Source organism: Delphinus delphis, chromosome 14 (assembly GCF_949987515.2).
Source record: "Delphinus delphis chromosome 14, mDelDel1.2, whole genome shotgun sequence".
NCBI lineage: Eukaryota > Metazoa > Chordata > Mammalia > Artiodactyla > Delphinidae > Delphinus > Delphinus delphis.
Genome location: NC_082696.1, coordinates 42,705,668 through 42,733,543, shown reverse-complemented (window position 1 = coordinate 42,733,543; position 27,876 = coordinate 42,705,668). Strand labels below are relative to the sequence as shown.

The 27,876-nt window shown below is 39.0% G+C and overlaps 1 protein-coding gene across 2 annotated transcripts in view; it reads right to left on the bottom strand.

Annotated features, from left to right (window-relative positions):
* ROS1 (ROS proto-oncogene 1, receptor tyrosine kinase) overlaps positions 1-27,583 on the bottom strand; it is a 112,535-nt gene extending 84,952 nt beyond the window's left edge. For both annotated transcript variants that reach the window (XM_060030557.1, XM_060030556.1), the window contains exons 1-7: positions 27,461-27,583; positions 17,858-17,902; positions 15,711-15,770; positions 13,615-13,641; positions 8,838-8,898; positions 1,949-2,097; positions 1,151-1,289 (exon numbers count right to left, since the gene is read on the bottom strand). In XM_060030557.1, the coding sequence (XP_059886540.1) occupies positions 1,151-1,289; positions 1,949-2,097; positions 8,838-8,898; positions 13,615-13,641; positions 15,711-15,770; positions 17,858-17,902; positions 27,461-27,583 (604 nt within the window). The remainder of the gene's footprint in view (positions 1-1,150; positions 1,290-1,948; positions 2,098-8,837; positions 8,899-13,614; positions 13,642-15,710; positions 15,771-17,857; positions 17,903-27,460) is intronic.
* Positions 27,584-27,876: the final 293 nt, after the last annotated feature.

Here is a 27,876-nt window from a genome sequence, read left to right as displayed (position 1 = left end):
AAACGCCCGGAAATGGAAAGCAAAATTTGCCTTCTTCATTATTTTGATTTGACTAGCCTTGGTCCACACGGTATGTCTCCAGCACTGGAAAATGTTCCAACACTATTGGAGTACACGAGGCATTGCTTTGAATGAAGAAGGATCCACGTATTCTGCTCGGATCTGGAACCTTTCGAATATGACCCTAGGCCAGTGTCTGACCTGAGGTCCCAAGGATAGTCAGAGAACAGTCAGCAGAGGTGCCACATATACCCTAAAATCTGATAAGCAAGAAGAGAGCACTAATCAGAGAAGAGGGAAAATGCCCCAACCGGCTTCATCTGCTATCTAGCTATGCTTCTGGCCAAGGCCTAGTTCACAGTGAGGGTCTCTGCACATAGCTGAATCTCCAGAACGAGGGGTAGGGACATATAACGTCTGGCTTGGAATAAGTCCTCCCACGTCCCCTCAGCTAACTCTAAGGGTGAGAGCACCAGGCAACTCTCCCTGAGTGTCTGCCCCAGGCATTCACCTCCCTAACAGGCTCTAGGCTTGAATCCTTTTCCTGGTATGGAAGTCACAACTTTGAAAGAAGAAATCAGAAAATGCCCCAATATATGTACTATTTTTAAAAATCATCTCTAATCAAATGTTAAAGTATTATAATAACCTCCCAGCTGATCTCACTACCTCTGTACATTCCAGTCTCTCTCATTCCTTCAATCCATTCCATGTGTAGTGGCCAAAATTATCTTTTTAAGGAGTACTCAAATCAACTACTCCTCTTCTTCAAAACCTTCCATAATTTCTGACTGCTAAGTGAGGCTTATTCTGACCACCTTCTTTAATACACTCCCCATTTCTAAAGAACAGACCCTGCTCAAAACGTTCCTCTTACCGTAGCACCCCGTATCTTCCTACTTACAATATACTTTCCTTATTTATTAGGTTTACTGCTTAGAGTATTCTTTTCCACCAGAATGGGTATTTTTGTTTTGATCACAGAAGTACGGTGAGCACCTAGAACACTATTTGGCACCTAGCTAGGTACTCCATTGTTGGATGGGTCTATTAATGAAGGAATACATTTATTTCATTGTTTAAAATAAAATGAACTAACCAAAGCTTTGGAATAATCCCTGATTTCTTAAGCAACGTGTGCATGCCATACCTCCATAAGGATGAGTCCTATAACTGGGACTTGGAGGGGAATACAGCTGCAGCTGGGCTGTGAAGATCCAAACCACTCGAAAAATATATTCAGTGAAGGGATGCAAGGGCTCTACCACATAGGAGAGCTTGGACACAGCCTAAATCAACAAGAGATCAAAATCAGCATTTATGGAATAGCCACCGTATATTGTAACTCAAGAGCACAGATTCGTCTGTAGATGATGGATGGCCTTCTGGATATGGAGTGACCCAAGGCCTGCCAGACCAGTTGAAATGGAGGCCTGGAGCTCAGAGCTGAGCCATCCCGACATCAGTCAGCATAATTCACACCAAAATTCTTTCCTTCTTCAAAACTGCAAAATTATGGATTCAATTATATGGCATTTACCTCAAGGCTTTACTTTACTTTTCCATGTTAATATACTTGGTGTCTTTGGACTATTTTTCTCTGAACATGATTTCCTAAAAGGGAGCATCCTGGATGACCTCCCTGCCCTCCACCCTAGTTGGAATCATTTTCAATGGGGTGGGCAGATAAAGACCAATGATATAAGTAGTTGGTTATGTGATGCTGTGCTGAAGGAATAATATATATGTCCAATAATAAATTTTCCTTAAAAATAAAAGGTTTAGCATAAAAAGTAGCAGAGATTAAAGTTCATCTAATCCAACCACTCATTTTACGTTTGAATCTTCTCTAGAATGTCTTTTCACCTATAATTATATGTAGTAATTTGGCACTTTTAATAATTTGAAGAAAAAGTCTCCGTTTAGGCACATGGGCAGCAGTTCATACCTCAGTGTAAGTCCAGCTTCCAGGCAGTTGTGCATATTTCCACTGAATGATGTATTTTACTCCAGAGATGTTGGCCGATTTCCATCGTAATGTCACACTGTGGCTTCCAATGGAAGAAGCAAATGGTGCAGTGGGGAGGTCTGTATTTTCTGGGGAGAAAACAAGATTTCATTCACCATGTCCCCTGTCTGTCAAAGCAGGAGAGAGTGTCCCTGCTTCATCTAGTGCCCTTAGCACCCTCTTGCCACAATTATTCACCTGAACAATAACTGATGCACATATTCAAGTGATTTATTTTTTTAAATCAGCCAGTCTGTCTGGCAGCTTTTTTCTCCTGTAGAACGCACTTATCTTTTTTTTTTTTTTTTGGCGGTACGCAGGCCTCTCACTGTTGTGGCCTCTCCCGTTGCGGAACACAGGCTCCGGACGTGCAGGCTCAGCGGCCATGGCTCACGGGCCCGGCCACTCCGTGGCATGTGGGATCTTCCCGGACTGGGGCACGAACCCGTGTCCCCTGCATCGGCAGGCGGACTCTCAACCACTGCGCCACCAGGGAAGCCCCGAACGCACTTATCTTTGACGATAGATTTTTTACAAGCAAACAACATGGAGTGTTCTGAGACTGTCCAGTTTTCTCTTGTGATACCACTTCTATATAGGCTAGAAGGGTGGGTACCAAGGGTGTGTCTGGTGGGCAACCATCCACTACCCTAGGACATGTATCTCAAGATATATTTTAATTTTACACTATATGTCTACAGTTGTTGCCCATTTTGTCAACACATTATTTTTATACATGCAAGTAGTTGTCTGTACTCCAAAGGATTCTATATTCTGCTGTTTTTTATTGTGAAATATTTCATGACTTTTAAACAGTAGCAACATTACAATTGGTACACACAGTTATTGGTGCTACTTCCCAGGTCCTGTGTGAGGGGTTAGAATTCTGAATGGTATGTACCACTGGGATGAAATTATTTTACTTTACTTTTTCTATTTTCCAAAATTGTGACTAATTTAATGCATTAGCTTGCTTTTTCCCCAGAATTTTTTATTGTGGTAAAATACACATGGCATAAAATTTACTATCTTAACCATTTTTAAGTGTACAGTTCTGTGGTATTAAGTACATTTGTATTCTCGTACAACCATCACGACCATCCATCTCCAGAACTCTTTTCATCTTGCAAAACTGAAACTAACCATTAAATAATAACTCCCCATTCCCCCTCTCCCTCCCCCTTCCCTAGGCAACCACCATTCTACTTTCTGTCTCTATAATTTTAAGTACTCTAAATACCTCATGTAAGTGGAATCAAACAGTATTTGTCTTATTGTGACTGGCTTGTTTCACTTAGCATAATGTCCTCAAAATTTATTCCTGCTGTGGCATATGTCAGAATTTCCTTCCTTTTTAAGTCTGAATAATATCCCATTGTATGTGTATATTGCATTTTGCTAATCCATTCATCTGTCAGTGGACATTTGGGCTGCTTCCATGTTTTAGCTATTGTGAATTCAATATTTGAGTATAATAGGGGTGTATAAATATCTTTTTGAGACCCTGCTTTCAATTCTTTTGAGTATATACCCCCAAAGTGGAATTGCCAGATCATGCAGTAATTCTGTCTTTAATTTTTTGGTTTTTTCCACAGGAGTTACACCATTTTACATCCCCATCAACAGTGCACAGCATTCCAATTTCTCCACATCCTCGTCAACACTTATACTTTTCTGGGATTTTTTGCTTTTTTTTTTTCCTTAAAGTGGTATTTCATTGTAGGTTTGACTTGCATTTCTCTAATGATTAGTAATGTTGAGCATCTTTTCATGTGCTTTTTGGCCATTTGTATATCTTCTTTGTAGAAATGTCTAAGTCCTTTGCCCATTTTTTAATTGGATTGTTTGGGGGTTTTGTTGTTGAGTTTTAGGAGTTTTCTATATATTCTTGATATTAATCTCTTATCAGATATGTGATTTGCAAATACCTTCTCCTATTCTATTGGTTGCTTTTTTTACTCTGTTGATAGTGCGCTTAAATTTTTTTAATTTTCATGAAGTTCAATTTGTCAATTTTTTCTTTTGTTACCTGTGCCTTTCGTGTCATATCCAAATAATCATTGCCAAATCCAATGTTGTGAAGCTTTTGCCCTATGTTTTCTTCTAAGATTTTTATAGTGTCAGGTCTTACATTTAAATCATGGATCCATTTTGAGTTATTTATTTATTTTGGGGGGCTGCATTGGGTCTTTGTTGATGCACATGGGCTTTCTTTAGTTGTGGCGAGCAGGGGCTACTCTTCGTTGTGGTGTGTGGGCTTCTCATTGCGGTGGCTTCTCTTGTTGTGGAGCACAGGCTCTAGGCACACGGGTTTCAGTAGTTGTGGCACGCGGGCTCAGTAGTTGTGGCTCGGGGGCTCTAGAGCACAGGCTCAGTAGTTGTGGTGCATGGGCTTGGTTGCTCTGCAGCATGTGGGATCTTCCTGGACCAGGGCTTGAACCCGTGTCCCCTGCATCGGCAGGTGGATTCTTAACCACAGCGCCACCAGGGAAGTCCCCATTTTGAGTTAATTTTTGTATATGATGTTTTATAAGGATCCAACTTAATTCTTTTGTATGTTGATATTCAGTTTTCTCAGGACTATTTGCTGAAAAGACTGCCTTCTCCCTTGTCAAAAATCATTGGCACCCTTGTCAAAAATCATTTAACCATATATATAAGGATTTATTTCTGAACTCTCTATTCTAGTCCACTGATCTATATGTCTGTCTTTATGCCAGTACCACAGTATTTTGATTACTGTAGGTTTGTAGTAAGTTTGAAATCAGGAAGTATGAATCCTCCAGCTTTGTTCTTCTTTTCAGCATTTGGGGTGCTTTGAGATTCCATATAAATTGTAGGATGGGTCTTTCCATCTCATGCAAAAGATCTGCAAAAACATCTTTGGAATTCTGATACAGATTGCATTAAATCTGTAGATTGTTTTGGTAATATTGACATCTTGACAATATACCAGGTCTTTCAACCAATGAATAAGGTTGTCTTTCCATTTATTTGTCTTCTTTAATTTGTTTCAGAAATGTTTTGTAGTTTTCACTTTACAAGTCATTCACCTCCTTGGTTAAGTTAATTTCTAAGTGTTTTTATTCTTTTTGATGCTATTGTAAATGAAATTGTTTTCTTAATTTCCTTTTCAGATGGTTCATTATTAGTGTATAGAAATGCAATTGATTTTCAAGTGTTAATTTTGTATCCTGCTATTTTGCCAAATTTGTTTATTAGTTCTAACATGGTATTTTGTGGTATCTTTAGGGTTTTCTGCATATAAGATCATAATATCTGCAAACAAAGAGAAGTTTTACTTCCTCCTTTCAAATTTCGATGGCTTTTATTGGATCCATCAAATCTGGATGCCTTTTTCTTGCCTGATTGCTCTGGCTAGGATATCCAGTACTACATAGAAGTGGCCAAAGCAGGCATCTTTGCCTGAACTTAGAGGATAAGTTTTCTTTTATAGAAAAAGAATCACTACTCTGGTTCAGAAAAGATGGTAAATTTTTTTAAGGAGCTTAAAATGATTAAATACAAACTCCCATGACCTCTTTCCAGTTAAAGGAAATGTTGACACAATTCTAATCACTATAGATACTGAATCTGAACTAATTAAAGTCCATACTACAAAAATACTCTGTGACCCAGAATAAATAAAGCCACTGTCATCTGAGAGTTTAGCCCACAGAGTGGCTTCACACAACCCTTCTCTGCTTATTCTTCCATTTAGGGTTCATTTTTGGATACTATAACTATACAGGCAAAGCACAGTTCCATTTTTCCCTTTTTATATAGTGTGAGATGCTTAACAGCAGGGATTGGAATAGCTGTGGGACACCTTGAAGAGGAGTCCAGTGATGGAGTGGTCAGCAGAGCAAGGAAGAAGAACCAGGAGACATCAGAAAAGATGTAAGTTAAGAACTGGGCAGAAGGGGCCAGAGTTATATAAGTACAAGTAAATGGAAATTTCATAGCTAAATACAGACATATGTTTCAAAGCCATGGTGATGCATATGGAAAAATAGAGATAAGGTAGGTTTATTCTAAAATATCAAGACAAGAGTGAACCAAATGAGAAAGAGGAAGCTAGGGACTTCCCTGGTGGCACGGTGGTTAAGAATCCGCCTGCCAATACAGGGGACATGGGTTTGAGCCCTGGTCCAGGAAGATCCCACATGCTGCAGAGCAACTAAGCCCTTGCACCACAACTACTGAGCCTGTGCTCTAGAGCCCGTGAGCCACAACTACTGAGCCCGCGTGCCACAGCTACTGAAGCCTGTGCACCTGGAGTCCGTACTCTGCAACAAGAGAAGCCACCACAATGAGAAACCTGTGCACCGCAACGAAGAGTAGCCCCCGCTCGCCGCAACTAAAGAAAGCCCACACGCAGCAACACCCAATGCAGCCAAAAATAGATAAATAAATGAATAAATTTATAAAAATAAAATTTAAAAAAAAGGAAGAGAAGCTAAACTGAGCTATATACTACTTTCAATATATAGCAGAGTGGCTAAGAATAGGCTCTGGAATGAGATAACTGGGTTAAAATTCAAGTTACATCCTTCTCTGGCTATGCAGCGCCAAGTAAGTATTTACATTCGTGCCTTATTTTTCTCATCTGTAAAATGAGGAGGATAATAGTGTTTATACCTCTGAGGACAAAAAGAGCTAAAACCTATAAATTACTTAGAACTGTGCCTGACTTATAAATGCCTAATAACTAATAGCTATTTTTATTTCAATATATTATTAGCTGTTATCATCCCTACCATGAGGAAAAGGGGAGGATGGAGGGTATCTAAAATAAAATAATGTAGCAGATCCTCAGATAAATGGACCAGTACCAGATGTGTTAAAGACAAACAGGGTCTTAAGTACATGGGTGAAAAGACTCATCAGAACAAACTAAACGTAAGGTCTGTAAGCACAAATGCCATATATGTAAACTTAGTACATCTCAGTTAGTGGTACATAGACATTGATAGCCAAATGAAAAATATAAAATAAAGCACTGATTACACTTGTACTCTAACAGAATTGTATAATTAAGTTGGTAGTATAATTTTAGAATATGAGAAAAGGATATAAATCAAAGTTTCCCAAACTCTCTCAGTTCTGGCATCTTTAATATATTAGTAATTTTTGGGCTTCCCTGGTGGCGCAGTGGTTGAGAGTCCTCCTGCCGATGCTGGGGACACGGGTTCATGCCCCGGTCCGGGAAGATCCCACATGCCGCGGAGCGGCTGGACCCGTGAGCCATGGCCGGTGAGCCTGCGCGTCCGGAGCCTGTGCTCCGCAACGGGAGAGGCCACAGCAGTGAGAGGCCCACATACCGCAAGTATATATATGTTAGTAATTTTTTCATGACCCACTAGAACAAAAGAATCACCTAAACAGTTCCATTTATTAAGTATTATAACTTGAGTATGCGTGTCCTATCAACTTAGTAGATGATTGGGGAAAAAACACATAAATTGAAAGACAAAATAATATATTTATTTCATTCCTAAATAAAAATAATTGCATACTACTTGGATCTGTGTGCCTACTGGGCACTGCACAACTTCTCAAATATTCTAATCAGACTGGACACCTCCATCCTTATTTCCTGTTCCTCGTTGTATTCCTCATGGTATTTGCTTTTTAACACAGCAACACCAAAAACGCAGGATTGTAAAGATATGATAGCATAGAAAAGAATGTAGTGCAATCCATTGTTTATACCATCACTTACCTCTGGCTAGTAGTTCCTGTGATGTCCAACAGACATCGACTACCCTTGTGTTTCCCTCAATGTTTAAAATGCCCCCACACCTCCCTGGGAGGTAGATGTGATGCCCTGGGGAACCTCAGTGCACAGTTTGGAAACCACAGAATATAAATTTTATCCACAACTAACTCCCACTACACAGAAGGTAAAAAATGTAATACCACTACCCCTCCACAGAAATGTCAAGGAGGGTCTTTTGTGGGACATTAAAGGGCAGAAGCAAATCAGGATAGGAAGGCAAGATCCACCTTCCAATTTCCATCAGCCACTGAGAGCAAGGAGCAAGCCACTGAAACAAGGACTACAACTTATGGAAGAACCAATCATCTCTTGTTCTGGAAGGAGCTGTCTATCTCCCAGTGGGAGGAAACACTGGGGAATTCTGGAAAAGTTAACTGCTAACATATAGGCTATAATTTATCAAAGCGTTGGTCCTTCAGAAACCACTAGAGAATTAACACACTTGGGCAAAGTCACTTAGAGACACCCAACCTGCTCTGAAATAAGTCAGAGGGAGCTGGAAACCCAAGTTCCCTACTTACTCAAAATTTAACACTGAGAAGGATAACTTCCATACATTGTGCAAATTTCCCAATGTCTTGTAGGGAGCCATAACTATAGTAGGTACTTGAGTGAATAACTGTTAGCTGAGTAATGAAATGTGCATTAAATAAAATACTTCTACACTTTCAGTTCATTAAAACAGTGGCATTTCCTGACATCAAGTTGCTCAGGATTCACATTGGTCTTTCTCGTTAAGACAGAAGTAATTGCATCCACTGAACTGCGGGCGAAATCTCAAGTTCTAAACATGTCATGTGCTGTTTCCTCTATTTTGCTCTGAAAGAAGAGTTTTGCTGAGTCTCTGTCAAAATGGCTTCCACATTTGAAGTTATTGAAAAATATATATATTCAATAATACATATATTCAATAATATATATATATATAGATCATACTGAGACATAGAAGTCTAGATATTTTAAGAGGTGGCTCATTACCCCTACATTAGCACAGGTCCCTGGAGTAGTGTAAATTATTTTCAATAACAGTTGGTTGCGTCTGCTTACCTAGCACTTCCTCTTCATATGCACCTTCCCCGCTGCTGCAGCCGACCTCACAGGATTCTCGCTATGGAAGACAGGTAGCATGCCAGTCAGCACAGCCTTTGTACTGCTTTTCTGATAAGCTTCAAGTAAATTTTGAAATATGAATGCCTGATATATAAGCATACATGTATATCAAGTATTTCAGCTGTAATAAGTATTAAGTTCCCATTTGCTAGTGGGATTAGAACAACACTTCTCAATCTTTTTTGACCGTGTCCCAAATTCCAAAATACATTTAACAAAACAACTTAGTACACACATACATGTTGGGAAAAAAAAGATTCTTGAAATGGTATTTTTTTCCCTGTTTTAACAGTTTTATTGAAATATATTTTACATAACCATAAAATTCGCCCATTTAAAGCACATAGTTCAGTGGTTTTTAGTATATTCAAAGATTTGTACAATCATCACTACAATCTAATTTTAGAATATTTTCATCCCAAAAAGGAATCCTGACCTGTGATGCAATCTTATATGTTCTATTCTATGTCATTTTATTGTGATTGTTTATTCAGTAAATTGATTTCATGACCCTCTAATGGGTGACACCCCACAATGTGACAAAATACTGAGCTCAACAATGCAATTAGATGTTTGCCATCAAAGGTTTAGTGAGTTAATAACCTAAAGCTCTAGCCTAAAGTTATGCCTATTTATTTTATATATCCATGTCTTCCTTGAAAGATTAAAAATGGACTATAAACTTTATAGTAACTAAACGTTTCAATGGTTGTCTTAATGCCAACGTTAAATTTTAAGGTCTACAAAAACCTAATGATGATTAACATGTTTATCTCATTAACAGAAAACATAGAAAACATTTTGGTGACTGAGAGATAAATTTCCTGCAACTTTTAGCAGGTGCATTAACAATAGTTAATGGGGGGGGGGAACTTGGAGAAAAGGCACACATCGTAAAACTACAACACAATCATGATCAATCTTCCTGCTCTCACTCAGTTTACAATACCTAGGACAACATGCTGTTGTTTCTCATGATAATAGTGGAAACCATGACACAATGCATTTACTCTGAACATCCAGGTAGAGAAGGGCTGTAATTTGCAAATACTTAGCTGTCCCACGTTTGATCTGTGCACTCAGAGGAAGTGGAGCCTGATAAGCCTAGTTTTGCTTAGTTAAGGATTAATTTAAATACTTCAGTTTGGGCTCAGGGTTATTTAACTTAAGGGTTTAGTATACTTTTCACATCTTCTTTGCAGGTTTCAGTAAAATACATTCAACACATTCATTAACTGCAGAGAATAAATATACCAATTGGGAGCAAAATTATCATTAACATAGGATTTTCTTTTCAAGAAAGAAAACTGAGGAAGAAGAAAGGAGATGGAATAATGTTTATTTGGAAATGTAGCTAGTCCTGACCTAAGAGTTTAAATTTTTCATTTTGTTTACTTTGGTGAAGCTCGTATTTTTTTCCAGCTTTTTTGAGATAAATGATTACCACCAAAGCATTAGCTAACACCTTCATCCCATCATATAATTACCATGTCTTTTTTGTGATAAGATCAGCTCTTTAGCAGCATTCAAGTACATAACACAGTGTTATTAGCTATAATCACCGTGCTGTACATTAGATCCCTAGAACCTGTTAATCTTATAACTAGAAGTTTGTACTCCAAGGAGTTTAAATGTTTTCTCAAGTGGAGGCAAAAGCTGTTGATTAGGATTTCCTTCTCTCTCTCTGTCTCTCTCTGTCTCTCTCTCTTTCTCTCTCTCTCTCTCTCTCTCTGTGCCTTCCTCTCTCTCTCTCTAATCTAACATTAGACTTCAAATGAAATTATCCACTGTTTCTCAAGCTCAAGTTGCCTGGAGAGAATCTAAAGGAATTCGGATTTAAGAAATTCACAGAATCTGAGCTCACAGCCCCTGGATGGGGCGTTTATACAGCATATTCCAGGCTACTGAGCTGCCATTCCCACTGCAGAAGCCAAGTTCATACTTCCCAGGGGCTGCATCAGTTTGCTGTCTCTGTTCTCACAGCAGTAAGACCATTTTTATCATCATCCCTCTGGCTCCATGCTTGTGTTTCCCAGACTGGCACACCTGCTGTCGGTGCCTTTTCTTATTCCTGCAGCACAAGGAGGACATGCCCCACCATTCTCCTGGGATGCCTCTACTGCAGAGTCTCTACACCAATTGTGGCTTCATCTCCTAAAAAATCATTCATTCACTCATCAAAAAATATTTATTGATACCTTTTATATGCCAAGCACTGTTTTAGGTTTTAAGGGTATGGCAATGAATAAGACAGGCAAGCTCCCTGACTTCATGGAATTTACATTCTCTTAGAAGGGAAGAGACAATAATTGAGTAACAAACTTAAAAGATAAAATATGCTCAGATATGAAAAGTGCTATGAGGAAAATAAAACAAGTCAAAGGCAGACGGCATGACCAGACAGGAAGGGGACTAACTTTAGTGAGGGGACTCAGGAAGAACCATGCAGAGGTGACCCCCAAGGCAAGACCTGAGTGATTAGAAGGAGCTGGCCTTGCAAAAGTCTCGGCAAGGGCAAACACCCTGAGGCAGGCATGTGCCACATATACTCAGAGAAGAGGGAAAGGCCAGTGTGGCCAGTACAGAGCACAAGGAAGAGGGGGCAAGATGAGGCAGGGGCGTCAGCAAACACTGGCAGTCTGTATTTTTTCTCAAATGGCAATGAGAAGCCACAAAAAGGTTTTTAGAACCTTTTAGATTAGGATAATCTAATTTGTGTTCTTCAGGGATAAGCCACCTTACTTGCTAACATCATTTTCCAAGTTATACTTTGCTAAGCTACCAGTTGTAAAACTATTCCCTCCAAGGAACATGTGGGCAGATTCCAAGCTTCCTAGGTTGAAGCTTTGATGGTTGAGGAGTTTGATTTCCTAAAGGTGTGAGCAGCTGAGTTTAAAATATCTCTCTCGGGACTTCCCTGGTGGTCCAGTGGCTAAGACTATGTGCTCCCAATGCAGGAGGACCGCGTTCGATCCCTGGTCAGAGAACTAGATCCCACATGTTGCAACTAAGACCCGGTGCAACCAAATTAATTAATTAATTAGTTAAATATCTCTATGTTTATCTCTACCTCCACCTATATTGAGCATGTATTACTGTTCAGTTCTACATTATTTAACATATAAAATAGCAAAATATAATAGAAAAGAATAGAATAATTATATATTACAATAGAGAGAAAAGATGTACATTACATAAGCACAGACAACTGGACAGCATACTGATGAACAGGGAACTACCACACTGGAAACCCAGTCCTGGGCTGCTTCAATGCTTGAGACACTTTAACTCTCTCTGGCTTCTAAACACAATCCTCCAGGGACTGTTTTTTTGGCTGCTTTTATTGTGGTCACATAAGAGAGTTCTCAGGCAGTCTTTTTTTTTTTTTAATCTCAATCAGGAAAGAACATTCATTATCTATTTACATACGGAGCAAATTTTCTTCTCTGTTTTATCTCTTCTTACCCAACTCAATCACCATCCACTCCCAAGGAAAAATCACTCAGGAACAGGGTTGCCGCAGACTATTGAGAAGATATTCCAATTTACTTTTTTGTTTTTACTTTATTTTCCACTCAAAGGAAATTTTTCTATTTTACTAATGAATGACAATCTTTGTTTCTTCCTCAGGCAAGATAGGATAGTTCTGTTCTCTGGTTTCAAGGACATTTTAAATAGAATACAGCATAGATGTTAAAGTGAGAAATAATGCCGTTTCATCATAAATACTTATTGTCAAATAAACTAAAATGAATTCTGAAGGGTATTGAATCCAGGACAGGAAAGTTTAGTTGAAGGAGATTGAGTAGGAAAAGATCAAAATCCCAAGGTCTTTCTGAAGGAAGAAGAAAGTCAAGAGCAGGAGAGGGAGCTCCTAGGGTGAGGGAGACTGGGGGCAGGGATGGCGGGGAGGCGTTGATAAGAAGAGACCTGGGCACCAGAGTCTGCACAAGGTCCCTTATTGTCATAGCAAGAAGTAAATTAATTAGTTAAAATTAAAAATTTAAAAAGCTGTGTTTCAAATTGTTGTTGAAAGAGTTCACTGAATAAGGAAGAAAATTGTAACTAAAGGGATCTCTCCTTTTTTTTTTTAACATCTTTATTGGAGTGTAATTGCTTTACAATGGTGTGTTAGTTTCTGCTTTATAACAAAGTGAATCAGCTATACATATACATATGTTCCCATATCTCTTCCCTCTTGCGTCTCCCTCCCACCCTCCCTATCCCTTTGTCACAAAGCACTGAGCTGATCTCCCTGTGTAAAGGGATCTCTTCTAATGCACTGTATTAATGATAGCGCATAGGCTTTATGGGGAAGAAATGAAATCAGCAGAGATGAGGGTAGTCCTCCAAGTGCCTTTTCCTCTCTTCCTGCCGCCCTCTCTCACCCAGGCTTCAAGAATCAGAACCTTTCAAACCAGATTAGAGCAATAGACATGTATATACGTGAATGTGTGTGTGCGTACACACATCTATGTACATTCATATATGCATTTTATGTATGCACATAGATACATAAAGCACAGCAAATATTTATGTCAAAATGGAATTATACAGTCATTTTTATAGCCAGAGTAGAGCACTCCCAGGAAGAACATTTCTGTGCATTAAGAATGACTCACTTTTCTTCATTCTTATTTTAACAGCTTCTTAAAGACAAGAGAGAAAGACATAGGGTTTAATGACATGTTTTCTGTAAGCGACTGACACTCACCTCACAAACAGCAGCATAGGTATCATTCTGCATAGAAAGAAAAGGAAAGTAAAATTATTGAAAAGCTCTAAAGTTGTAAATAATTTTAATGACACTTAGCTAGGCATTTCTTCCAAATTAATTTCTTGCTCCACCACTGACAAAATAATCAATAAAAATATATCAGAAGCAAGGGAGCCCATAGATGGGCCTTCCATCCAGGAAGGCTGCTGTACAAACAGCTATAAAAATTATGCTGTTTGCATCGTTGGAGAAACAGGGTTGCATGATGTCTACTAAAAAATCCCAGTCAGTTAAGAGGTAATCTGTCATGGACCAGGTTAGAGAATGAAGGGGTGTTGGCAGGTGCCCGGGGAGACAGAACCTGAAATGAAAACCACCAACAGCTCTGGCTAGGAAAGGCCGGCGGGTTCCTCTGCCCAGACAGGCTGCTTCAGCGTCCACTCTGCTTCCTGGACTGTTACTGGCAACAAATGGTACTTCCCATTCACTCACTCAGCAAGTGCGATCTGAGCACCTGCTACGAGCCCCTCACTGTGTTCAGCGCAAGGGACACAGTGTGAACAAGACAGAGAGGATCCTGCCTGCCTTGATGGGCTTACATGTCGGCAAAAGATACTAAACACATAACTAGACAAATAATGATTTAAATTGACATTTGGACAAAGTGCTACCAAGGAGAAGGAAAAGTGTTTTTAGAGTGTGTAATAATTCCCAAGTGCAGACAGCATCTGCTCCATCTTTTGGTAAATTCCATTCTATGAAGCACACAGTCACAAGCATGAGAGTAGGCATTAAGTGGCTCCCATGCGGAGATCTGTGAAGACACACTATATAAGAAAAGCTATAAGGACTGTACATAAGGAGATGTTAATGACGGATTTAAATCTCAATGCTATAATTTGAGTCATTAATAGAAAATGATATTACCTAAAGTTATCATGATCCTAACTGATTTAATCTCTGACTTGAACAACCTGAACAAAGCGACCCATTTTTTCTTTTTTTTAATATATTTATTTATTTATTTTTGGCTGCATTGGGTCTTCATTGCTGTGTGTGGGCTTTTCTCTAGTTGCGGCGAGCGAGGGCTGCTCTTTGTTGTGGTGTGCGGGCTTCTCATTGCAGTGGCTTCTCTTATTGCGCAGCACAGGTTCTAGGCACACAGGCTTCAGTAGTTGTGGTATGTGGGCTCAGTAGTTGTGGCTTGCGGGCTCTAGAGCGCAGGCTCAGTAGTTTTGGCGCACGGGCTTAGTAGCTTCACGGTATGTGGTATCTTCCTGGACCAGGGCTCGAACCCATGTCCCCTGCATTGGCAGGCAGATGCTTAACCACTGCACCACCAGGCAAGTCCGCGACCCATTTTTAAATTACAGAATTCTTAGCCATGAGATTGGAGTAATTATAGTGTAACAGGCACTATCCCTAGCAGGGAGATTCGATTATTATCCTCATTTATCCATAAGGAAAGCAAAGTACCAAGGGTGAAGTACCTTAACAAAGTCACACACTAATTGGCAAAGCCAGGATAAATGAAAAATAAAGTACTGGGGATGTATTTCCTATACAAAGTGGAGTAAACCCAGGTGTTTGTGCCCTCTGGATGAGATTGCTACCATGTTCCCTGAAGAGAAACTGAACATGACCTAGGACCCTGTTATCCAAAGTGTGGTCTGGAAACAACAAGCATTGCATCACCTGGGAGCTTGTTACAAGTGCAAAATTTCAGGTCCTGCCCAAAACCTACTGAATCAGAGTCTGCATTTTTAGCAAGATCCCTGATATTTGCATATTAAAATTTGAGAAGTGCAGGGCTAGGAAATTGAACAAATACCTAACATTCTACTGAAAGGCCTTTATAATTTGGAGCAACTGGTCATCTCCGGGTTCCATGGTTTGCATTAACTTCCCTCCATCTCCAGTTGCATTAATAATGTTGATCTCATTTTTTCTATTACTATGTATTACTCATACTTTTGCTTTAGAGTCAAGCAAACTAATCGAAAGCCAATGGAAGCTGAAATGGGAATCCTCTTGGAGAACGTTTCTCTTAAGGGAAACAGTAGTATCAAAACAGAAACATAATTAATACTTACACACTTTAAAGTACAGTTTTCCTGATCTGCAGAGGTCCAAAAATGACATCCTTGGATGCACTACAAGAGACAATACGAGACAATGATGACTGAAGAAGGGTGATTTTTTCTTGTCACCTGAAAGTCCAAATAGTGACATGAAGTCTTTCTGAAATAGAAAATCTACCAAGGAATCCGTGGCCTCACAAGGATCAGGACCTTTGGAATTCTAAGCAGAGCTGTCATATTTACAGGCAGACAGGGCTTGGTGTGGCTCAGGGCTGCTGAGTGGAGTCCAGCCTGAGGCGGGCAGGCCTGGATCCCAGAGAGCACCAGACCTTCAGTGAACGCACTGTCCATTGGGTGCTTGGCAGCAGGTTAAGTCCAGGACAGCATGGCATCAAGCATATTATAGAGGTCAGTGGGGTGTCCTCACACAACAAGCAAAAAGCAAAGCTGGGGACTCAAACAGAAGGCAGCCCATCACAACCTAAGTAGGTGGACAGTTTGGGAAGTCAGCTGCCCGCTAGCTGGCTTGCACCCCTTAGCTGCTCTGAAAACCTGCTTGCAGAGCTGCCCTGGCCTCCTACTGAACAGATTCAGCCAGTTCCTCCTTCCCTTACCTGGCTTGTCTGTGCCTGTGACTGTGTTGACCTTTCCGTCCACAGGCCATGATGACACCTAGGTCCCACCTTTTTCTCAGTTCCTTCTACTTTGCCATCTCTTTTTTCCTCTCCTTACTCCTTCTGTGTTTGTGTCCTATGCTCAACTTTTTCTCTTCTGACTCTTCACGTTCTCCAAGTGAACTCATCCCCCACCTCAGCTTCAACCTTCCGAGGTGTCAATAACCCCCATGTGTGAACCTCAGCTGAGACTCCTTCCGGAGCTCCAGACACAGATTTCCAATTGCTCATTAGATATCTCCATTTAAGTCCCTACAATACCTCAAATTCAGCAAATGAAACATCAGATTCCTCACTTTCTACCCTCTAATTTGCTCTCTCTCCCGTGTTTCCCATTAATATGCTTCAATCTTCTGAGCTGCCCGAGCCAGGAACCAGGGTGGCTTCTCTTTCTGCCATCCCCTTGCCCCATGGACAGTCCATCATCAAGTCCTACTGACTCACTCCTTCGTTACCTGGACTCTATCTGGGGTCATCACTCACTCACTGCCCTTGCTTTTCTGTGCCTGCCGCCGCTTGCCAACAGCCTCATGAGGGACCTCTCTTGTTTCCACACTTGGAGTGATCTTTTTAAAACAAAACCTAATCATATCCTTCTCTTACCTAAAACCTTGTGTGTCACTGAAACCAAATTATCAACATGGTACTCACAGCTCTCCACCACGTGGGCCTGCCTAGCTTGCCAACCTCTTCTACCTGCCATCTCTGCACACACGCCCTGTCCTCCAAGCAAGCTGAAATCCTCCTCTTCTCCTGCACCAGTCAAGCTCTCTGAAACCGTTGTGTCTTGGCACAAAGGGCTCCCTCTGACCGGTGTACTCTCCCCTCTAGTCCATCTTTCTAGTTTTAGCCATGCAGGCAAGCAAGTGCTTTTCCTCTTGTGTATTCTCTTTGCTCCTGCCACACACCACTGATCTAACTCTCGCATGGCTGTCTGGCCGTGGTTTTATCCATGTCTGTCTCTCCTACAGGGTTGAGAGTCCTTTAAGACAGAGACCCTATTTTACTCATTCTTAAGTCTCTACTACCCAGCACAGTGTCTGGTTTAGTCTTACACTTGGAGTCCCTAAACGCTTGTTGAGTAAATGGATACAGGTGCAGAATAGTGATAAAACCATAAATGTAATTATTAGAAGAACCAGTGGAGACTATCTAATCCAACCCTCTCAGAATACACATACTTTAGTATTAACTACATCTCAGAAATTTTAAGGAATTTGCCCAAAGCCACATAGCAATGTAGAATCAAAATCATGGTCATGGCTTAGTCCTGTGCTCTTTCCACGTCAACACACTGTTCCTGAACTCATGTTTGACTTCTCTGTAATTCAGACTTCTCGCTGTTTTCCATCCAGCTTCCTTCATCAGGCACAAATAAACGAGCTTTTACTTAGGAATTATTCTATGGTAATCAAACCTGACCATTGTCCCTTTTTTATCAATGCAAACAGTATAAAGTCCCAGGAGGTGGGAGCGATTACTCACCGGTGCACTCAGATTGTATGGTGTGCTGACATCAAGCTGTCTGCCCTGAAATGAAGAAGGAAGGAGTGAACACCCCTATCAATCTTGTGTTCAGTATAACTACGACACCTTTTTTTGAAAGCTTCCTGGAGTAGTGTTGCCTCCTCAATGTTTTCTAACTGTAAAGTAAGGAGCCAACTGTTTTAAAGTTGTTAAATCAGTCATGAAACCAGACAAATGCCAGTGCAAATTAACAGGCATACCTTGGAGATACCGCAAGTTCAGTTCCAGACCACCGAAACAAATGGAATCACACAAGTTTTTTGGTTTCCCAGTGCATATAAAAGTTATGTTTGCACTACAGTAGTCTATTAAGTGTGCAATGGCACTGTGTTTAAAAAAAATAATGTGCATACCTTAATTTAAAATACTTTATTCCTAAAAAATGCTAACCATCATCAGACAACACAAGGTTGCCACAAATCTTCAATTTGCAAAAAACTGCAATATATGCAGAGTACAGCAAAACGAAGTATGCCTGTCTAAGATGTAATGCTTAAGGACTCTGCAAAAATGATAAAGGTGGGAGTGGGGGTGTAGCCAAAAGGAGTAGTTAAGAACAATGGAGAGGTTCTACATAGTATTAAATAAGCCTGTGAATTAGTCAATTAATCAAGGACTGCTGGATTAGAGATGAATTATGTTTGCATTTTTCTTTCTTATTTTAAGAGACTGAAACAACCATTGACTGCATTTAATTAACATTATATAACAGACTATACAAAAAATATTCATATTCCAACCTAACTCTGTATACATTTGCATTCATTACACACAAGGTAAAAATGTGGGTATTTCCCTAGGCAAGATTTTTCAAGGTGTATCTCTTTCTTGTGTTTCCGTATTTATTATTTTGGATTTTTTTGGATAATGGGAAAAACTATTTTCCTCCATCCAAGAAATTGCTTCCAATATATAAATCATTAGTGAGCTTGGATATGAAATTCAGAAATGGGAAAATGAAGTCATTAGCTAAACAGACTATTTGATCATGAGATTAATAACCTGAAGCCCAGAAACAACTTGATTTTGTTCCTTATAAAGTTTCATGTACTAATATGAACAGTATGTCTTAATTCTCATGGCTATGCAGTATTTGGGGTTTATATAGCCAGGCACTCTCCAACTCTTTAGCAAAGGGATTTTCAGAAGTTCTGGTAACAAAGGAGTTAATGGAATGGCATTACTATTAAAAGATTTATGCTAACCAGTTGTTTGAGTTGGTTGAAAAGTCAACCATTTAACATATAACCATTCTGTTGTAAATACTGTACCACCAGAAGACAGATGAAATCGTTTTGTATAAAACTACGGTTTAAAAAAAAATAAGGGTAATGAGAAAAACATTGTGTTCAAATTTTCTTGAGTAAGTTGCCAACCATGTGACCCGGAGAATGCCACAATGTCCTGATACCAGCAACTCACTTAAATTGTCTCATGCAGAGACAAAGGTGGTACTGGGGGCTTTAAAACATAAATATAGGATATGCATACCCGAAACAGATTGATGACTATGCTAATCACGTATACAATTATATGTGTCATGTGCAAAAACTCATTCAAAGGACTCCAAGGTTATGGTGGCCTATACCATCATACTTAGAGACTTTCAGTTTGTCTGAATAATGACTTTAAGACTGTTAACCCTGTCGCCTTCACACTGTTTCGCTGGAAATCCTTCCTGTTTGGGAAAACTGTGGTTTTTCAGGCTTACAGTCTGGAGCTTGCTTTATACAAACTAACCACTAAAAATGGGGGCGGGGGGCTTTTCGTGAAATGAGCGTTATAGGAACTAACCTCTGGGTTAAATACTACAATCATTCACAGGTGGGATTAACGTGGGTTTCGTAACTTTCCATGAAGGGATTTACATATGCCTAAAAGAAGCCACTGCTGAAACAGGTTGTTTTTTCCTTTGGGGCGGGGGCCGGGTGTTAGGGGGTTGGGTGTGCAATTTTCATTAAGCAGGGAAGTAACCGTATCTGTTCATGGTTGTAGAGCTGTTGTGCTTTTTGTTTAGTAGGTCAACATACTGTTGTCACCTTAGTTTGCATCTGGGCCTATCACGCAAGGGCCATTGCCTCACAGAAGGTTTTAATCAAAGCAGCCACACCAACAAAAGACATCCTGGTCGGAATTATTCTCGAAACCTCATTTTGAACTGTTGCTTTTTCAGAGATTCGGCAAATTTTACGATAATCCACTTAGCAAAGTGTTCACATATAATGTGGCAATTTTTACAAAAAAAAAATCTTCTGTCACCAGGTCCTTTAAAATGTCAAATATCCATAGTTAAATAAAGAGCAGTGCTACCTTTTCAATCAGTCTGCCATGAAAACTTAAAGCATAGAGTCTAAAACCGTGCTGCTCTTTAAGACTTCTCTACTCATACCCCTATAACCTGGATGCTAATCGTCCCAAAAAATTTTAAAGATTTTCTTTCCATCCTTTTGAGCTTCCCATAAACATAAGGACCATAGTATTGTTTAGTATTAAGCTTTTGAGTATCCGTATCCATCTTCCTGCTCTACTCTTGGATCTCACAAATGAAACAACTTGTAGGTGACTACTAGAGCCTGCTACTGTAAAACGAAACAGAAAACCACCCATTGTCATCAAGAGTTACTAGATTCCCCTCTGGCTTTCTCATGAATCACCAAGTTAAATGTACAGTCACAACCCAGAAATTTCTAGATTGTTCACAAATGCCCAAAAGGTCAAGCGTGGTGCATGTTTAACAGCATTTCAGTTGAAGACCATCCTCTTCATTCACACAGTCATGGCATCATCTTTTTTTGCCAATAGTTCATTGAAGTCAGGGTGTTTTTTTTTTTTTCTTAAAACAGACCAAAACTAAAGTCTCATTTCTCTCATAGATAGATATGAGATTGATGTTAATTTTTAAAAGCTCAATTTGAAGACATATTCTAGGCTTTACACAGAGGCAGTGTGTATGTACACATTGTGTGCAAGCAGCTAGCATGTGTCAAAATGGGGATCAGGCCTTCTAGCCCTGCCTCATGGCACATGGCATCTTTCTTTTTTTAAAGCAGCCTTATTAAGAACAGAGGAGGGCTTCCCTGGTGGCGCAGTGGTTGAGAGTCCGCCTGCCGATGCAGGGGACACGGGTTCGTGCCCCGGTCTGGGAAGATCCCACATGCTGAGGAGCGGCTGGGCCCGTGAGCCATGGCCGCTGGGCCTGCACGTCCGGATCCTGTGCTCCGCAGCGGGAGAGGCCACAACAGTGAGAGGCCCGCGTACCGCAAAAAAAAAAAAAAAAAAAAAGAACAGAGGAAAAATACAAATTCAGAACTTTGCATATAGTAAAACAACAGATTACTCTGTTTATTTCTCAATTTATTTTCAGAAATTTTAAGAACTTTTTTGTGCTGGAGGAAAATACATGGAAACTAAGGTGGGAAAAGTCTATAAATTGTCCATCCTCTCCCTGGTCATTTTTGAGTGGAGACCTTCATGAGCAGAAGGACTTAGAAAGGATGGCAAAGCTGAGTCTATGATAGTCAGATATGCACCCGAATAGCCTTACATGGATATGATCTAATTGTCAACCTGCCTCACTCATTGACTTAGAATTATAGGCAGAGGAAAAGTAAGTGAATATTTTTAGTAACTCTAATTGGTACTGACCAGAACCTCCCCTTAAAAGTTGCTGAATTCGAACCATTGAATTGGAGAGGTGATTAATTCAGCAAGAAGCACGCCATCTGTCCTGGGCTGACCCAGCACTACAAGCAAGATACGTTCCAAGAGACAATCGAAAATCTATAGGGGCTTGGGAGGTGGCTTAAGCATCTGTTGTGGCCTTCCAAACAGTCTGTGCTTATCAGAGGGAAGAGGAAAGGCGGCCATTACTGAGTTCGTGGAGCCCTGTCTCCCCCTTCCACGTAAGCACCATCCATTTTGCTCTCCACTCTCTCCAGCATCTAGAACGGTGCCAGAGGGATAATGAGTGTTCAATAACTATAAGCTGAAGGAATAAATCCATGAATTCAACATGGCCTACTACTCAGGAATGATCCAGAAGTCGTGCCTCTTGGAAACATCATCCGGTGACCTAGCGTCATGGGGGTTTACTTGAGAAGTAATCAGACACAGGAACCAAAGGACAAATGTTGACGTTTTTCCTCTCATTTGATGTGTAAATAAAGATTCCTCTAATCTCTATTCCCTACCACTTGTATTTGTAGGGAAAGGAGAAGAAGGCTTAATATTTTTTGTTGTTTTTAGATAATAAATACATAGAGAGTAAGAACTGTATCTTTTAGATTAATTGTGCAACCACATACTTCACAGTTCTTTGTTTTCATGATTTTGTTCAAAATGAAGCCTTTGATTCCCCTTTGTGTGACTGAAACACAACCATACACAACCAAGTGTAAGATGGTGAATTTGCAATTGAATTTTTTCTACCCCTTCAAAAAAATCAGGGTTAGCTCATAAAAGCAAAAGGGTGGATGCTGGGTAGTTTTTAAACAATAAAGCAACAGATGTTTCTTGATGACCATAAAGTCACACTGTAACAGTATTAAGTCCTTCTGTTGGCAGCTCTCAAAATTAAATTTAACAGGCTGAATGGCGTGCCCATAAATGGGCTTGGGCAAGGTAGCTTCCTGAGTTGGGTCTAGGGGGTTCTGATGAAGCAGATTTGTCAGCCCTCTTTCCTGACCTCCACTCCCTTTCCATCCCCTTCCTCCTCATTATCACAGCTAACATTAGTGAGTGATTCCCACGTCCCAGCCACTCTTCTTGGTGTTTTACACCGTCTTATCTAACGTGCCAACAACCCTATTCAACAGGTACTATTGCTAATTCCATTGTGCAGCTGATACCCAGGGAAGTTTTGTAAATTGGCCAAGAGTTAGGATTTGAATACGGCACGGAGCCTCCAGAGCCTGTGCTCTTAACCAAAGCATGGATGCCGCCTGTAGTCTGCACCAAATTCCTCACGTTGGACTTAGGATCCTCGTCGTTTAACTTAGTTCCACCTGCTCCAATTACCTGCTTGAAAGACACAATCCCAGTCCCAGATCTTAAAAACTCAACCCAACACCTACTTCTTGGCACAAGCTTTTCTATCTTGCCCGCCTCAGCCGGAACTAATTTCATTCTTTACTTCCTACCCTAATAATAAAACAGAGCAGAATGATCTGTATTTTAATCCCACATATGATATTTGCTCCTGATGTGATATTTTGAAAGTTACCTATGCTGTTTAAACTTAGTATTCTCATCTGAAACATAAGTAGGATAATATTAATAAACATAAAGTTCTGTGAGGATTCAATTAAATCATATATTCATTATTATAGTACAGTGCCAGGTGCTTAGAAATCTAATATTAATATGTGCAAATTTGCTATAAACAGCCTTTTGCAGACATATCGTTAGTTATGCAATAATCTCTTCAGATAAATTTCTTGATGTTCAGTGTTAAAAGTATATTTTCTCTTTTAATTTTGACATTTATTAACCCACTGTTTTCTAGAAATCTATCAACTTCATCGTAACCAATAGCCCATGAAAGTCCCGTCTTATACAAACTTGGCCAACTGTAAAATGTTTTATCTCTGCCAATCTGATAGAAGAAAATTGATAATTCATTTTTTCTGTGCAACTCTATGGTTGCTGTGAGGTTGAACATTTTTCACATGTTTTTTCACCATTCATAGTTCTTCTTTTCTAAAGTAAGTCTTCATGTTCTAAACTTAATTTAAATACTCCTATATATATATATATATATATATATATGAGTTGGTAAAATTGTGTTTATCATACGTAAAGCTTTTTCCCATTCTTTGGCTTTATTTTTATTGTCTTCCGTTTATTGTCATATAGTTAGTTTCTAAGTAGTTGAATTTATTAATTATTTCTTTTAGTGATCCTGGATTTTTGAAGCTGGCTTCTTAAGGCATTCCCACTCCAAGATTGTAGAAATATTCATCCCTAATTGATTCTAATATTTTTATAGGATGAGGTCTTGTTTTGGTTTGGTTTTGCTATTTGTCTGTTTGTATTTAAATCATATCTTTTTTTAAATGCCTCCTGGAATTTATTTGAATCTGGTAGTGTTGTAGGAGTTGGATTTTTTTTTAATCCTTCTTTTAAACTTTTTTTTTAAAGAAAGAAGTACTGAACTTTTAACTTTTTTTTTAAAGCAGCTTTAGGTGTACAGCAGAATTGAGATTATTCAGGTACAGAGATTTCCCATAAACTCCCTTTCCCCACACATGCATAGCTTCCCCCATTATCAACACCACTCACCAGAACAGTACATTTTTTAGTAAGGGCGAACCTACATTTGCATAACCATAATCACCCGAAGTCCACATTTCACCTTACCTTCACTCTTGGTGTTTGGACAAAAGTATAATGAGATATATCCCTCATTATGATATCAATACCATACAGAGTATTTTCACTGCTCTAACAGTCCTCTGTGTTCTGCCTGTTCATCTCCCCCTAGCCCAACGCCATCCCTCTCAACCCCTGATCTTTCCAGTATCTCCATAGTTTTGCCTTTTCCGGAATGTCATACAGTTGGAATCATACAGTATGCAGCCTTTTCAGATTGGCTTCTTTCACTTAGTAATGTGTATTTAAGTTTCCCCCATGTCTTTCATGGCTTGATAGCTCGTTTCTTTTTAGCTTAGAATAATATTCCATTTCCTGGATTGCCGCAGTTTACTTATTCTTTCGCCTGCTGAAGGAAGGAGTTATTTTTCATTCTAAATGGCTGGCCCCACTTTGGTTTGAAGGATCATCTTTATCATATTCCACACTCCCTTATGTACATGGTATTGTTTCTGGAGTGTATTCTCTTTAACTGGCTTGTCTATTCCTATACCAGTACAAATTATGCTAATTTCTGGATATTTTATGGAATTTTTGGATTATGGTTTTGTTCCATGATCTTGTTACACAGTTACATATTGATATACAAGAAAGGTATTGATGTTAGTACATTTTTTTAAACAGGACAACCTTCTGAATCCTATAGTTTCTAATAGTCTGTTTTTGAATTGAGTTGATACTTGTAAAAGAGCACTTCTGAACACTAGTCCCTCAGCTGTTCGGATTTGTTACTCAAAAGAGTTTCGTTGCCAAAGAAGATCAGAAAATTCTGATTAAACAGAGCCATTAATATGCAGTTGTGTCCTATGGATCTACAAAAAAAGAGTATGGCAAAAAGCATTTCCATACATTATTTGACCATGAATCTCTTTTCTTTTTTATAAAGGATCTCACAATACTAGTGTTCTGAAGAACATTATTTTTTGTTCTCTGCAGCACATGGCATATGTAATTTTAAAATATCAGGTCAGTTAATACACTCAACTAATACATATAGATTCCTCCATTAATGTAAAACCCATGCTGAAGCATAGAGCACTGATTTGTGCATTTTGGGACAGCAATTCTAACATTCCTTTTTACAAGACTCTTTTGTTTCTTTTTAAAAGACAAAGATGCCTCAATATCAAGAACCACCCAGTGAGAATAATATAATATACATCCAATTAGAGTCTCAGAAGGCAAGAAAAGGATATAGTAGAGACAACCTGTTGAGAAATGATGACTAATAATTTTCCAGAAATGTTGAAATACATGAATTAGCAGTTATAGGAAATATGTTGTATACCCAGCATGATAAAGCAAAAAAAATTTAATTTTTTAAAAAAAAAAAGGACCACCCAGTGAAATCGAAGATGACCTTCATAGCAAAAATCCAGGCTAAAAAGGATAGCACAGAAAAAAAAGTCAAACAGTGAAATAAACTCAAGCACTTTTCCATATCTTTCCTCTGACCCATGGCTCCGTTCACTGTTCTTGCACCGAGCTTTTGTCCCCCCAGCCCCATGTGGGAGGCCCAGATGGAGGACATGATTACTGTCAGATTGGCAGACTGGGTCTTCTGCCACCGCCGCATCAGCTGTGCCTTTCTCTGTAGGTGGTGAGCGGAAGGCAACTCGGCAAAGGACAGACTGTCTACTCCTCCTGCCAAGCCCTGAAATCAAGGTGCCCACACACAAAATAAGACAGAACTAAGCTTAGCTAAAAAATAAAACAAATAGAATAATAGAAACAACCAACATCAGTTTTGATAGTAGGGAAATTAATAAACAAATTACATTCATACGATGGAGTATTCTAAATATATTAAGAATCCTGTTTCCATCAAAACTTCAGGGTATAGGGGAAAACCCACCATGTAATGCTCAGTGAAAAAGCTGGGTACACAACTGTGTGAAAAATTATATACATATTTGAGGGAAAACACTGAAAGAAAATACAATCATAGGTTAATAGCGGTGGAATTATAGGATTTTTTCTTTTATTCTTCTCTAGCTCTTCTCTATCTTATAAATATTTTACAATGAATATGTACTGTTATAATCAGATAAAATTTTTTAATAAAGAAAACATTTAATAGTCCCATTTTTCCATGTTTAAATTTAGATTACAACTGTAAAAACCTAAAGCACACAATTGTACATTCGTAGCAGTGAAGCCTTCAGCAAAGATTTATATGAAATACCAAACTTTTAAAAAAAAGTGCTACTAACCATAGTAAGCCTAAGTAGTGTTTTAAACTATAGTTTAAATTAAACCAAGAGTGTAACACAAATGTTTCTTTTTTATTCTACCATAGACTTCTATCTCTAATACCTTAGCATAATAGTGAATATTGTATTTAGTACTTTTATTATTTTTAAAAGTATGACTATAAGTATTGTCACATGTAAGCTATCATGCTATTTCCTTTGTCTTTAGATAAGAAGAGTGCATCTTTCCCTGGCTAGAATGTATTTGGTTTTTAAAGTTGATTCAGTGACTGTTTTAAGCACAACTAAGTCAAAATAACTGAAAAGACATGAAACACTATATATAGGAGGAATGACACCCAGAAATGAGAAGGAAATCATAAATGTCCAGCAAAACTCACCAAAAGAATTACAAATGCACAGATAGAAAGGAATTTACCAACAATTCTGACTTTTAATAATTATTATTATATATAAATATATAATACATAAAATAATATATAAATATATAATAACTAATAGTAAGATTAAATGTTCACCTACATCTGCTTCCCTCATCATCCACTTCCCGATACAGTCATCCATCCACAATATAAATAGTACTGCTGCCTGCAATTAGAAGGCATTGCCCTGTGGCCGAACCTATTGCATGCTTCAAGACAAATATAAATGATTTTGTAATAAATGAGTTTAACTGATATTTTTTAAGGTGTGCAAAATTGATTTTATTTAAGCCTCCTTCACCCGAAACCCATACACCCCCTGCAAAAAAAAAAAAGATCTATGAACAGATAACTTAAAGAAATAAAGTAGCTCTGCCCTACCTTCTGTAATGACTAATGTTCCTAACTTATTTTGGAAAAAGAATCTTTCTTGCCTTGCTACCAACTTCTCATGAGAAAACTTCTCATGAAGATAAAATAATTCAAGCATTTGTAACAAGCTGAATTCTACATGTTCTAATTTCTACAAAGACAAATATTAGACCAGGAAAACTTACCAGGTTAGTTACACATGACTTTAGGCAGCTGTTTAAAATTGTACACTGTAACACAGAAGTCCATATGCAGCCAAGAGTCACAAAATTGACAAGTTTCAGAACAAGCCAGTAAATGTTCTTCATCACTTCACCAATGGCGGATTCTTAGATGAACTTTCTTCTCATTTTCTCCATTTAGCTATCTGAATTCTTTGGGTTTCATCACTTCAGTTGAAAGAGTGGCCGGTGGATTTTTTGGGTTTGTTTTGATGTGTTGGAATATCTTTGCCTTTTAAAATAGTGTTTAGACCTTTGCATCCTAGATAGCTTGTATCATTCCCATAACAGCTATTTCATAACGTAGCTTCCTTTTACTCCCATAAAGAAAGTCACCCACTGCGTAAAGGTTAGGTCTTAGGAGAGCACTTCACATGGAA